Raw genomic sequence first — 14,637 nt, 5'->3', positions numbered from 1 at the left:
TTCTTGAAATCTACTGAAGTACTGAAGACCACCATGATCTATATCTGACTGCATCAGATGTACGGGCCTATATAAAATACAGCAATTAACTGAAAAATCAATGAGTGGGTTGTTGCATCTACAATTTAGTCTGATCTGGTGTTTAACTTTATTATATATTTGAAATAATATTATTAGACAGAAATAACTTCCATTTGACAAGGGTTTGTACATCCAGGTGCATATTCAAAAAACAGACAGTAATATACTACTGTCAGACTTTGCGTTTGACATGCATTCTGAAAATACAGAATATCCAGGTATATACTGAAAGTTTAAGTGTCTGATCCTACAAGCAGCTATTCACACGGGCATTCAGAATCCATACACTTCAATGGGACTGCTTGTGTACGCAAGGAGTACTCAAGTGAACAAGGGCTGCAAGGTAAGGCCATAAGAAAGGGAACACTGATGTGCTGCAGCAAAAAACTGGTACATGTACATTTAATTATTATCCACAAGTAACACAAGGTGTGCAAGATAACCACCATTCTCCCATACTTTCCCTCAGCCCTGCCTGTATCTTAAATGTACATGCCATACCACATTTTCATGTTGTCCTCCAAGACCCAGTAACTTGGTAACCGGACTTTCTGGAGCGCCAATATCGCTGACAGGAGGCATGTGTCCGTTTCTTTGTACGGGTGTAGCTCCTGCAGGCTGGACTGTATGGCAGTGGGACAGTGAGACTGTTTGACTGGAGAGCTTGGTGTCAAGTGTCAGGTATTGTTTCACTTGGTGTTTCTGGCTTTGCTGAATGTGATATCTAGATTGATTTTCCAAGTGTGTTTGTACCTGTGGGGAAAAGGAAATAATTTTTGAAGTTTATATTTATCAATACAATTATTTATACATGTTTCTTTATAATCTAATTGTGGTAAAGAACATAAAAGGCCAGATCTTCAGTTGGAGTAAATAGGTGCATTTACTTTAATGGAGCTACGCTGACTTAAACCAGGTCAAGATCTGGCCCTTATATCAGCATTGTAGAATTATTATAAATCTCAATCTTTGGTAGATTTCACTCCCTTATACGTTAATTAGACACTTCACATACCATTATTCCCCTCCCCCTTCCTTAGGGCTATATAAGTTGTTTACATGATGGGACGGGGGAAAGAAGGGAGAGAAATACAATCACTATACATAATCTTGAGAATACAAAGTAACTATGGTACAGCTTTCCTTTTTACAAACTCATTGCTCATCTCTAATTGAAAACACTGACCATACCTGCAAAAAATGGCAGTCAAATGTTTAAACATGCATGCACAATAAAACATATTTTATAAGTGTCACAATGAATAAAAGGAATCTAAACCAACATGTAATCTAACTGTGTTTCAGTAATTAAACAGCAGCATTCATTCATCAAATCTCATAATATATTTGATTGGCTCACCTTGTAGTAAGAGCAGTCTGTTAAATGAGGCATTTTTGTATTTTTGCAAAAGGAAAATTTCAGATACAATCATAGATGGCTACTAATCAACCCCAAACCAAACTGTCTTCTACAGGCTCCACTTGAAGAATGACAATTTTTGAAGACGATGGGACTTTATAAACTAAGTGGTCATGCCAAAAGAGCTAATTGAGTAAGACTTTGGGCCATCCTTTAATTGCACAGATTGACAATTACTACTTCAAACGGGTCCCATTTCAGATCACTGTCACATTCCTACAATTCAACCACCACAAACTGTACTGTCATTTCAGCCCTGTGGCTCTCTTTCTATGCTACGGTATGACTAGTCACAAATTTCTTGTAATCAATTTTCCTCAAGCAGCCTTTGTGCAGGCATGTTCAATATTTCTTACACAGCCGTAAATCTCATTTTGCAGCCCTTATTTTCTCTATTTTTCACTCTACTTAAATAAACTTTTTAATTCCCCTAACATATATCAGCACAGACAAATAGCCCATAAAAAGTGTTTTGCATTTAAATTAGCTGTATTTTGGTACAATATTGCAGCATTTATTTTATTTTAATAGTGTTATGCTGGTACTTTGCAAATTATTTTAATTGTGGCTCCCATAAACTAATTTTTTCAGTCATATAAAAAGATTAAGATTTGCAACAACAAATATACCTATACATTGCTATAGTGTATTTTATATAGGCTTTAAAGACATTAAATTGCATTTCAGTAGAACATCTCTGTAAAATTTTAAGAAAGCTGTTTAGACGGTCCTATAATTTTAAGTTATGAATATATACATCCTATGTATAGCTGTTGTATATTCATATATATTTTGGAGTCATTTAATTCACATGAAATATTAAGATTCCAAAGCCAAAAGGGACCATCGTGATCATCTAGTCGGCCCTCCTGTAAAACACAAGCTATAAAACTTCCCCAAAAATAACTGCTAGAGCAGATTTTTTAGAAAAAAACATTCAATCTTGATTTTAAAATTGTCACTGATGGACAATCCATCACACCCCTTGGTAAATTGTTCCAATGGTTAATTATACTCACAGTTAAAATTTATGCTTTATTTCCAGTCTAAATTTGTCCGTGTAAGCGGCGCCTCCTGCTGGTCGCTTCTGGGAATTAGCTCATCCAGCCTCCGGAGCACGCTCTGCAGGCCAGTGTCCTGCTGCTGCTTGACCCCTCCCAGACCCGGTATCCCATTATCTGGGGTGCTGCCCCTGGCAGTAACCCCTTTCTCTCAGGGACTCCCCTCCCCGGGGAACCCCCACCCAATATCCCCCTCTCGCCTCAGTATGAGGCTACTACCAGTCATCATCTTGCCCCCGCGCCCTGGGGCAGACTGCAGTATCAGCCTACTCATCACCGGCAAGGTGGGGTTTGGACCTGCTGCCTTAGCCTACCCCTGGGATGCCCTCTGCAACCCCCAGTACCTGTTGGCCTTGCGCTAGGCCACAGCCTGGGGCTTTCCAGGCTGGAGCTCCCTGGCTCCTCTACCTTTCCCCAGCCCTGCTCCACTCAGGTACCCTGTTCAGCTCCCCTGCAGCCAGACCCTTCTCCCTCCCCAGCTGAGGCCTGATTGGGGCGTGGCCCAGCTGTGGCTGCTTCCCCAATCAGCCTAGTAGCTTTTCCCCTGCCACAGCTCTCTCCCAGGGCAGTCTTTAAACACTTCGGGGCCAAGGCTGGCTCCAAGTTTTTTGCCACCCCAAGCAAAAAAATTTTCCCATGCCCCTCAGCCCCACCCCAACTCTCCCCTTCCCCGCCCCATTCCAACCCCTTCCCCAAATCCCTGGCCCCACCTCCTCCCCTGGGTGCGCCACATTTCCCCTCCTATCCGGAGTGGTGGCACGCTCAGGGGAGGAGGTGGAGGTGAGGCGGGGGGGAGCGGTTCCTCTGCCCGCCCCCCAGGGTTACTTCCTGCGGCCCTTCCTGTGTTCCCCACCACCACAGCTCACCTCCGCTCTGCCTGCTCCCCTGAGTGCACCGCCGCTCCGCTTCTCCCCCATCCCTCTCAGGCTTGTCACAAAACAGCTGATTCGCATGGCAAGCTTGGGAGGGAGGAGGGAGAAGCGGAGTGGCAGCGCACTCGGGGGAGAAGGCGGCAGTGAAGCGGAGGTGAGCTGGGGGGGAGAGGTTCCTCTGTCCCCCCAGGGTTATTTCCTGCAGCCCTCCCTGCACGCCCCCCCCCCACTGCCGCAGCTTACCTCCGCTCAGGGCCGGCTCCTGGCTTTTTGTGCCCCAAGCCAAAAAAAAAAAAGTAGCTGGAGTGACGCCCCTTGGAAAGTGCTGCCCCAAGCACATGCTTGGAGCGCTGGTGCCTAGAGCCGGCCCTGCTCAGGGTAGGAGCAGGTGACCACCCCGCTACAGTCAGCTTCAACTTCCAGCCATTGGATTGTGTATACCTTTGTCTGCTAGACTGAAGAGCCCATTATTAAATATTTGTTCCTGTAATGTGATTTACAGGACATAGGCAGAGGAGAGAGTAGTGCCTTCCTCACTGAGAGGCAACCAGGTTGAGCACACTGGCACAGAACTACCAGAGACACAGACCCACAGCTAAGACCAGTATAGAAAACAAGCCCAGCTATAAGGGAAGGAGAACAGGGAGAAAGGAGGCAGAAGGGCTTGAGATGATGGAGGGGCTACAAACCTAGGCTGCTCCAGAGAACTGATAGGGAGGTAAAGGAAGACTGCAAGCCCTGAGCTTAAGGGCTGATTGATTCATTTTCTGTTAAATTAATGGACAGGGCTAATTTGAGTCAGGGCCGCCCAGAGGGGGGGGCAAAGGGGGCAATTTGCCCCGGGCCCCGGGCTCCGCAGGGGCCCCCAAGAGAAGAGCGGAGGCTCCCGCCTCCGCCCCTCTCCTGGAGCCTCAGCGCATCAAGCGCCGAGCCCCTGAGCCCCGCCCCGATCCGAGCCGCATGGTGAGGGGGCGGGGCAGGGAGCTCCAACGGGGCCTGAGCCCCGCCCCGCTCAGAGCGGCGTGGGGAGGGGGCAGGGCAGCTGCCTCTGCTCGGCGTGGAGCTCCCAGCCCCGCCCCCTCACCACGCGGCTCTGAGCGGGACAGAGCTCAGGCCCCGCCGGAGACGCGCTCGGGTAAGAGGCTGAGGCTGAGGCTGAGGCTGGGGCCGGGGCGGGGGGGGGGGAAGCGGGACCTGCTGCCGCCAAAGCGCAGCCTGGTCTTCGGCGGCGGGGGGCCCCTTCTGTTCCGGGACCCGCCGCCGAAGTGCCCCGAAGGCCCGCGGCGGGGACCCCCCCCCGCCACCGAATTACCGCCGAAGACCGGGCTGTGCTTCGGCGGTAATTCGGCGGCGGGGGGCTCCCGCCGCGGGTCTTCGGGGCACTTTGGCGGCGGGTCCCGGAACGGAAGGGGCCCCCCGCTGCCGAAGACCCCGGGCCCCCGGAATCCTCTGGGCGGCCCTGATTTGAGTTAAATAGAGGAAAGAGAGTTTGGTGAAAAATGGGACACCAAAACAGAACTACACACAGAATCTTTAACAGTTCCCCATATAGGTACTTATAGACTGTAATCAAGTCATCGCATAACCTTCTCTTTGTTAAGCTAAATGGATTAAGCTCCGATTCCACCACTATAAGGCATGCTTTCTAATTCTTTAATCATTCTCATGGCTCTTGTCTGAACCCTCTCCAGTTTATCAACATCCTTTTTGAATCATGAGCACCAGCACTGGACACAATGTTCCAGCAATGGTCGCACCAGTGCCAAATACAGAGATAAAATAACCTTTATGCTCCTTTTTATGTATCCCAGAATTGAATTAGCTCTTTTGGCCACCGCATCAGAGGGGAAGCTTGTGTTCAGCTGATATGCATCATGATTCAGTGTCTCTGCTTCATAGAATAGAATCCCCCATCATGTAAGTATGACCTACATTCTTTATTCCTAGGTATATACATTTACATTTAGCTGTATTAAAACACATTTTGTTTGTGTGCATCCAGTTCACCAAGTGATCCAAATCACTCTGAATCAGTGACCTGTCCTTTTCGTTATTTACCATTTCTCCAATTTTTCTAAAACTGGAAAATTTGTCAGTGATGATTTTGTTTTCTTCTAGGACATAGATAAAAATGTTAAATAGTGTAGGGCCAAGAATCAGGCCCTCCAGGACCACACTGGAAACACACCTGCCTGATGACAATTCTCTGTTTACAATAACATTTTAAAACATATTTGTAAACCAGTTTTTAATCCACTTAATATGTGCCATGTTCATTTTATATTGTTCTACTTTTTTTGTGTGGTACCAAGTCAAACACCTTAAGAAGTATATTACGTCAACACTATTACTTTTGTCATCCAAACTTGTAATCTCATAAAAAAAAATCAAGTTAGTTTGACAAGATCTATTTTTCCATAAAACTATGTTGATTTGCATTAATTACATTATCCTCCTTGAATTGTTTATTAATTGAGTCCTGTATCAGCTGTTCTATTATCATGCTTGAGATCAATGTCAGGCTGACAGGCCTATAATTATCCAGTCATCCTCTTTACCCTTTATAAAAATTTATAAAAGCTTTCTTGTAGTCTTCTGGAACTTCCCAGTGCTTCAATACTTCTTGAAAATCAGTATTAATGGTCCAGAAAGTTCCTTGGCCAGCTCTTTTAAAACTCTAGGAGGCAAGTTATCTGGACCTGCTGATTTTAAAATGTCTAACTTTAGTAATGTTTAATGTCCTCCAGAGATGGGAACAGAAAGAATGTTATCACCATATGATGAGATTATTTAAACTATTTTTCCCCAAATACAGAACAGAAATATTTATTGAACACTTTTGCCTTTTTTCTGCAGTATTATTGATAATTCTGCCATTTTCATCTAGTCATGGACCAATACCATTATCAGGATTCCTAATATATATTTAAAACTCCTTATTGTCCTTAACTATGCTTACCATAGATTTCTCCCTGTGCCCCTTGGCTTTCCTTCTCAATTTTCTACAATTCCTAACTTCTGATTTATATTCATTACTATCAGCTTCCCCTTTCTTCCATTTGTTATATATTATTTTTTATTTTGTACAGCTGCCTTCACTCCCCCTTGAAACCAGTTATTTATTTATTTATTAACTAATACAGCCTTCTTCCATTAAATTCTTCCTATTACATAATTTGGCTCATAACTGTTTTCAGTTTTGTGAAATTGGCCTTATTACAGTATCATATATATATTAATTGTCTGGACTTTATTCTGTGTTCACATTATAAATTTGATCAAGCCATGATCACTTATACCTAAGCTACCATTAATTTTTAGTTCTGTAGTCAGTTCCTTTTTATCTGTTGAGACAAGGTCTAATAAAGAATTCTCCTGTGCTGGCTGCAACACTTTTTGAGTTAGGAAATTGTCATTTATAATGTTTAGAAATTCCAAGAATATTTTAGTATTGGCAGCATGAGACCTCCAGCAGATGTAACTCAAACTGAACTTCCCCATGATCACACAGCTTTTTTTCCTACACATTATAGATAGGTATGCAAGAAAGTGGCCATCCTCTTCCCAAATATGATTTTTGTCTGTGGCAGCCACCAATATTTCATCTTGTGCTTTATATGTTAGAACATTAATCCATAAGCATTCAGGATCATTTTCTTCTGAGTTATCAGTGACTTAGAAACCGGTAATGCCATTTTTGACATTGTGCCATTCCCCCCTTTTGCCCACTCAGTCCTTCCTAAATAGGTTATAACTACTGATTTTAACCCTCCAATAGTGTAAATCATACCACCAGGTTTCAATAATACCAACTAGATCAAATTTATGCCCATAAAAATAGTGAGGTCTTGCTTGGAATTTTCATGTTAGTTTGGGAAAGTATGTAATGTGCTGTTAATTAAGGCTCAATTCATCAAAGCACGGAAGGATGTGTTTAACTTTAAACTTAAATCCATCCCTATTCATCAAAGTACTTAAGTATGTGCTTGAATCCCTTTAACTTCATTTGGATTTAAACCTGTGCTCAAATTTAAGCATATGCTGCTGAATTAGGGCCTACGTGTAAAATCTATTCCATGCCCATTAAGCTAGGGAATTTGAACACTCTATGAGTGGTGTGCAGCGTGGTTGGGAACTGACCCCAATCCAGAACCACGGTACAGAATTACTCTGTAGCCTTCCTTCATGCTGCCATTCCACAAAGAGCCACAGGTCCTCCATACTAGTTACACATAGTCCTAGAGCCACTGCAAAGGAGTGAATGTATATCCCCTCTCCCAGCCTAGGCTGGTGCAGAAACACTTCCTGTGGTGCACAGAAACCCAAATTCAGCAGTTTTGCTAGTAGAACCCCCCCTCCCCGAATCCCGTTGCATGGCATAACAGATGAGGAGGACTTTGCACAGGCTCTCCATACCATGGCCCAAATATTCTTTCTTAAACTGAGGGGGAAATTGATCTATCATGTATGAAAAAGTGGCTTGGAGATTCAACATTCCTGCAGGAAATATTGAAACCACACTATTAGATGTAAAAAATAAACAAAAAGGAATGTATAAAGCATTTGTAGTTCATTAAATGAATCTATGTTGCCTTAATTTAAATTGTTCTTGCAAACTAGGAGATTTAATCAATTAGTTGATTTTATTACCAGGATCTTTACTGGAAAAATGATGTGGAGGAGGAGACACTATCTTTTTGTTTCTTAGGCTTTTAGGATGATCAATGAAAGCTTGTGGTACCTGATTGCCAATTGGACCATCACTTTTGTCACTGTCATATTGCATTGTGATTTCCATGAATGAAAATCTACTAACCATGGAGCAATAGTAATTCAGAAATTAGGTTTGTCATCAATGCTTTTTTTGGATGGTTTTCTTTCAGTGAGAGCAACAAAGATCCTGATAATCTTGTAGCAGACATGTCACAAGCAGGAAAGCATTTAAAGCTCCTCCAGGGGGAGATGGTCATTACTGCAGCTATAGTTTTTTCAAACTCTTAGTGGCCTCGAGTGTTCAAATTACAAAAACAGTAAATATGAAAGTAAAACTGTTTGGTTGGGAAGGGATTTAGACTAAGATTTTTTAAAATGGGTACTTGAAGTTAAGGTACCCAGTCCATCTTTAGGCACCCACTTTTTAAAAAATCTTGGCCCTACTCTATATTCCACAATTTTTCTTTTTATGTTAAGAGAACATTAGGGTTGCAAAGTCAAGCACTCAAAAGAATTAAGAATAGCTGTGCAACATGAGTGAAATAGGAGAGAAAATTCAAGACTTAGTAAAAATTTTATCAAGTCTGAGGGTAATGTAGCAATTAACCATAATATAATTGGAAACCCAGTTTTATTCTCTACTGGAATGAGTCACATTATTAAATGTTAGTAATATTATGTTCGGTTTAGATTTGTTGAATAGCTGAGACTGTAGAATAAAATAAACTCGTTTTAGTGTTTGTAATTTCAGCAACAGTTATTTAATTTTCAGTTTGATTTTGAGTTTTAGTGTAACTGTTGGGTATAGCTCATTATTTCTGTGGCAGTTAAGAACAAAAACCTAGCCACAAGGATAGGAACCACAGACTTTGGAGAAATTTGAATCTGAATCTAAACTTGGACACTGTAGCCCAGTGTTCTCAACCAATCTACACAGCTGTGGCCCACGTGACATCCTCAGGGCCATTCAGGTAGTATATATATTGTGTGGATGTGGCTCCCATAACACATATACAGTTGCATATGTGGCCCATAATGGTAAATAGATGGAGAACCACTGCTCTAGCCCATTTTTAATTGATCTTGATAAATGCATTGGCATTGAAATACTCAATCCAGAGGGTTAGGAAAAGGGTCACTGGATAAAACAAGCATTCCTTTTTGCTCCTGGGATCCCCCACAGCCTCATTGAGTTTTAGAACCAAGCTCAAAATGAATTTACATCCATGAGTAACTCCTTTAAGTTCACTGGAACCATTAAATTGAATGGGACTATTCATGTGCATAAAGTTTCTCATGTACAGTAGAACCTCAGAGTTACGATCACCAGAGTTACAAACTGACCAATCAACCACACACCTCATTTGGAACCAGAAGTATGCAATTAGGCAGCAGAGACAAAAAACAAAAGCAAATATTGTACAGTACAGTACTGTGTTAAATGTAAACTATTAAAAAAAGAAGGGAAAAGTTAATAAAAAGATTTGACAAGGTAGAGAAACTGTTTCTGTGCTTGCTTCATTTAAATTAAGATGGTTAAAAGCATCGTTTTTCTTCTGCATAGTAAAGTTTCAAAGCTGTATTAAGTTAATGCTCAGTTATAAACTTTTGAAAGAACAACCGTAATGTTTTGTTCAGAGTAACGAACATTTCAGAATTACGAACAACCTCCATTCCCGAGATGTTTGTAACTCTGAGGTTCTACTATCAGTAAATAATTACAGAATTCAGGCCTATGTTTACATTTATCCTATTTTTCTTGTTTAAAATACTTGTGAAAAGGAAATGTAAATGACTGAATTGTGGAAAAGGTGAGAGGTAGGGTAAAGTTTTCAGAAGTGCCTAAATGCTTTAGATATGTCTACACTGCGATAAAAGCCCTGCAGCATGGCTGCAACTGGCCTGTGTCAACTGACTCAGGCTCACAGGGCTTGGGCTGCGGGGCTATCAAGTAGCAGTGTAGATGTTCAGGCTCTGTCTGGAGCCTGGGCCTAGGCTGAGTCCCCACAAGGTGGGGTGGGGCTTAGAGCCTGGGCTCCAGCCCAAGCCTGTACAGCTACACTGCTATTTGTAGCCCCGCAGCCCAAACCCCACAAGCCTAAGTCAGCTGGTCCGGTATGTCTACATTGCAACGTAAGCCCTGTCTCAGGCTCAAGCCTAAGCCCCCTTCTGTCCATACGCAAATCACATTAACCCAGGGGTCAAACCCAGGGTCTCAGGACCGCAAGGTCTGAGCCCAGGTCAAAGCCTTGACCCAGGTTCAAGACCTATTGCTTTGCAGTGTAGATGCAGCCCCACTTGACTCAGGTCCTGGGAGTCCTCCAAAAAGTATCTCAGAATCCCAGGAACCAACTTCCTTTCTCCTCTCTGTTCCAAGACTCTTGAATCTACACTATTGAAAACAGAAGCAACTACCCTGGGTGTACTGCAGCAGCTCAGTGAGTCAGCATTAACCCTTCTGACCCCTAAGCTGCAAACACACCATCACTGAGTTTGCAATGGAGACTGACCAGAAGAAGCCTTTTGCAAACTGCTGCTTCATGGTCTGCACAGCCTGATTTTGGTAAATCTCTGCTGTGAGGCCAGCAAAACTGTGGACTTTAGTAAGAGTACCAGGAATGACCACAGATACGAGCAAATAGCAAAGAAGCTGGCAGCTTTGCAAATTTACTGGACCTGTGATCTGTGCGGGGAGCAGGTTGAATGGATCAAGAGAGTACTGGAAAAACCAGGGACCAGAACTGCACCTTGGGCAACTTGCCAAAATCATGCCTTCTTTTATGAGGAGTTTGCCTGGGTGCTAGGTACTGTGCCCAGCACGGAGCCAAGTGATACATGATGACCTGGTCAGCCTGGATGGTGCCATGCTGTCCCCAGAATCCAGCATGGGGACTGTTGGGGGGAGCAGCACACACCAAGTGGGGACAATGAAGTCACTCTGTTGCTGAAACTGGTTCCAGAGCAGGCTTTGGAGCAGCACATTGTGGGCCCTTCCTCAGAGGAACTGATGCACCCCACAAGGAATAGCCTGCTGTGGAGCTGACAGCAGACACAGATGGGACAGAAGCCTCCCCAGAGCCCTGTGAGTTTTTCAGTGGCCTGAAGCATCCCTCCTTCAATATACTGAAGTTCGGGTTTTAAAAGTATCATTTTATGTCCATGAAATCCATCAAGGATTTTTTCTGTGCTCCTGCACTGGGCTATTTGAGACAATAACCCTCTATGTGTTGTCCTGTTCCAGGCCTCTCAAACTCTACTGGCTGCAGCACTTCCGCAGCTCCCACACACTGCAGCAGAAGCACGGGCCAATGTACCTTCAAGGACTGTTCCAAGAGGACGCTTTTCTGTGATTAACTTATGGTTGAAATTCTGAAAAGGGCCAGCAAACAGGTCCAGTACCAAAGACAGAGGGACTTGTGGCTAGAGAAAAGGCACCACAAAGCAAGAGTAAAGGCCCAGGCTGGCTGCACAGCTTGAGGACAGGGTTTCAGTGTGGGAACAGCCACTTGATTTGCAGTTCCTGGAACAGGAACAGTGGCTAAAAGAGGAGGACAGAGCTCACCAGAAAGAGTTGTTTGAGTGGCTCATATCACAAATGACTTCAAGAATAGAGGCTACTGCTGTATCACTCATAACATGGCCTTAGTCCCCTGAGCGCTACCCTGTGCTACAATCCAGGAGCAGCTTGGAAGACTCCATGGCTGGGTGGCCCATGTAATCAGGCCCCATGAGCAGCTGGGCAGGGCAAACTTGCCTCTGCAGCCCTCCATCTTAACCCCTTCCCCTGTGGATGCCTCCACCTCTCTCTTACAGCACCCCATACATGGCAAATGGGGAAAGAAGGGAAAGGGGGAGAGGTGGCCAGGGGACATGCCATGGTAGGGGGTTTCTGCCTTGCACTTGGTTTCACTGGTTGCAATTGTTCATGCATTTTGTTTTTATTCTCTTTTTTCCATAAAGTTCTGTTATGGGTGTTCTGGTGTGGTAATGGTAGCTGGCCAGCCTGGCAAGCATGAAGGCTGTCTCCAATAGGATTTCAATCTGCCAAAAGCAAATTCAATAACAATTCTACACCTGCTGAGAGTTAATTAAATTATCTTTTGCGAAATCAAGGTACAGTTTCATAAACCAACGCAAAAGGAGGTATGAAGGGTCCCCTAGGATAATGCAGGGGACAATAATTCCATTTATGACTATGTCATTTGGTGGGAAATGTCCTAAACTGTCCAAAAATGTAAACGTCTGATTGGTGGAAAACCCTGGCATCATGACCTTTTCCAGTGCAACACATGTTGATGTTCATAAATCACCATGTTCATAAATCACCCTCTGTGGCCCATGAGGCCCTTCATAACAATGGATTAGTTCCCTTTGCGTTTATGTGCTCCTTGAGAAGAGCAAACTATGAGCACATGAGTCCCACCAGTAGCCCCAGCACAGTTTAGAAACCCCACTCAAAACCAGCAATTACTTCAGGAATATATTTTATGTCACCACCTCAGGGTAAACCACATGCCTGATTGCCTCAGAAACCTCCACACCACCAGCGACGGCTCCAGGCACCAGCATTCCAAGCAGGTGCTTGGGGCAGCAATCTGCAAGGGGCGGCAGTCCATGTGTTTTTGACCCCAAGCAGCGCGCTGAATTGCCGCCGCAGACAGCGGGGGCAGTCCATGTGCCCTACATTTCCCTCTGCCACTGGTTATTTTCTATGTGAGCGCTGCCACTCTGCTGATCATTGGCCTGCCTTTTGCTGTGGGTCTGAAAAGTAGCAGGTCTTAGGCTTGCTCAGAGAAGGCCTGTGGCAGTGGTCTCCAATTTTTTTACGCACAAGATCACTTTTTGAATTTAAGTGCAACACAGGATCTACCCTGGCCCTTCCCCAAGGTGCTGCCCCACTCACTCCATCCCTCCTCCCTCTGTCACTGATTCTCCTCCCAGATATTCTTTTGTGGCTGTTATAATCAGGCGAGGCCTATTATTGCTAAGATTTTTAATGAATGAAAGCTGGTGTAAGTTCTAGCAGAGAACATTTCATCTCCTGCCCACTCCTTTTGTACTTTGATTCTGCTTACCTACTCCAGGTAGGATTACATAATCAGATGGTTCAGAACCAGAATCCCAAATCCTGAACACTGAAGGCATTCAAAATCCATACCCAAACCTGGAGCCAAACGTTATGATTTGAGCTGAAATGTGAACCAAAACCTTGAATCCAAACACTCCCAAACTTTGGAGAAAGTTTAGGTCTTGTTTTTGAAACCTCAGCTCACGTATTCATATGTACTTTATTTCTAATTTATATTCCATTCACAAGGCAGTTATGAGTACAAATATAATTCTTTTAGGAGTTACAGATGCAACTGCAAAAGTCTTTGTTTCTTTCTAATTTGAGCACACATCTTGACCGTGTTGTAAATCTGTGGTAAAATTGTGTAATATCCATTCTATTCCTGTACAAGTATGAAATTAAGATTAAAAAAATGAAAGTAAAATTAGTATCTTTCACAATGTCATAGCTAGGATTTCCAATTTGTTTATTTAAGCAAACATTAACCAGATTATTTGCTAATGGTATTTTTCAATTGGAAAAACAAACAATTTCTATGGTTTTCATAGTAGTCAAGTTAAAGGTAAGAAAAAGACCATATTTGTTGGGCAGATGGGAGTCATGAATAGTTCTTCTAAATATCTAAATAAGTCAAAATGCTAATGTTGTGTCAGTAATTAAAAAAGACGAGCAGAATGACCCAGGTAAATATAGTCCAATTAGCCTTGACAAAATAAGGGAAAGACTGATATGGGATTAAATCAATAAAGGACAAGAATATAATTAATGCCAATCAATATGATTTTATGGAAAATAGGTCAATGTCAAACCTTACTTCATTCTTTGATAAAATTACAGATTGAGTTAAAACAATTGTTCAGATGTAACATACTTCAATTTTTGTAAAGCGTTTGATTTAGTATCACATGACATTCTGATTAAAAAATTAGCACTATACAATATCAATAAAGCACAAGTTAAATAGATTAAGAATTGACTAACTGAGGCTATGTCTACACTACCGGAGTAAGTCAACATACGCTATGTAACCTATGTAGTCAACATACCTTAGGTTGAGTTACCATGGGGAGGGACTACACGGTGAGTGGTCAACAGGAGAAACTCTCCCATCAACTTACCTTACTCTTCTCATCAGAGGTAGAGTACAGGGGTCGACTGGAGAGCGATCTGTTGTCAATTTGGCGGGTCTTCACTAGACCCACTAAATTGACTGCCCATGGATCGATCTCAGAGCGTCGATCCCGGCTGTAGTGTAGATGTAGCCTGAGAAATCTCAAAAAGTAGTTGACTGTGAGGAGACATCATCAGATAGGGAGGAGGACAGGGCTGTTATGCAGAGCAACCTGATCGCGTGGTAAAATGGGGCCCATCCAAACAAAATGAGTTTTAATACAGTCTAATGCAAAGTTACACCATGTA

General features: G+C 43.2%; 1 protein-coding gene across 2 annotated transcripts in view; it reads right to left on the bottom strand.

Annotated features, from left to right (window-relative positions):
- Positions 1 to 14,637, bottom strand: part of TFEC (transcription factor EC) — a 131,239-nt gene that overhangs the window by 45,216 nt on the left and 71,386 nt on the right. For both annotated transcript variants that reach the window (XM_044978985.1, XM_044978979.1), the window contains exon 2: positions 583 to 834. In XM_044978985.1, coding sequence (XP_044834920.1) covers positions 583 to 663 — 81 coding nt within the window. In that variant the 5' untranslated portion in view covers positions 664 to 834. The remainder of the gene's footprint in view (positions 1 to 582; positions 835 to 14,637) is intronic.

This window comes from Mauremys mutica, chromosome 1 (genome assembly GCF_020497125.1).
Source record: "Mauremys mutica isolate MM-2020 ecotype Southern chromosome 1, ASM2049712v1, whole genome shotgun sequence".
Taxonomy (NCBI): Eukaryota; Metazoa; Chordata; order Testudines; family Geoemydidae; genus Mauremys; species Mauremys mutica.
This window is presented reverse-complemented; position numbering and strand designations above follow the sequence as displayed.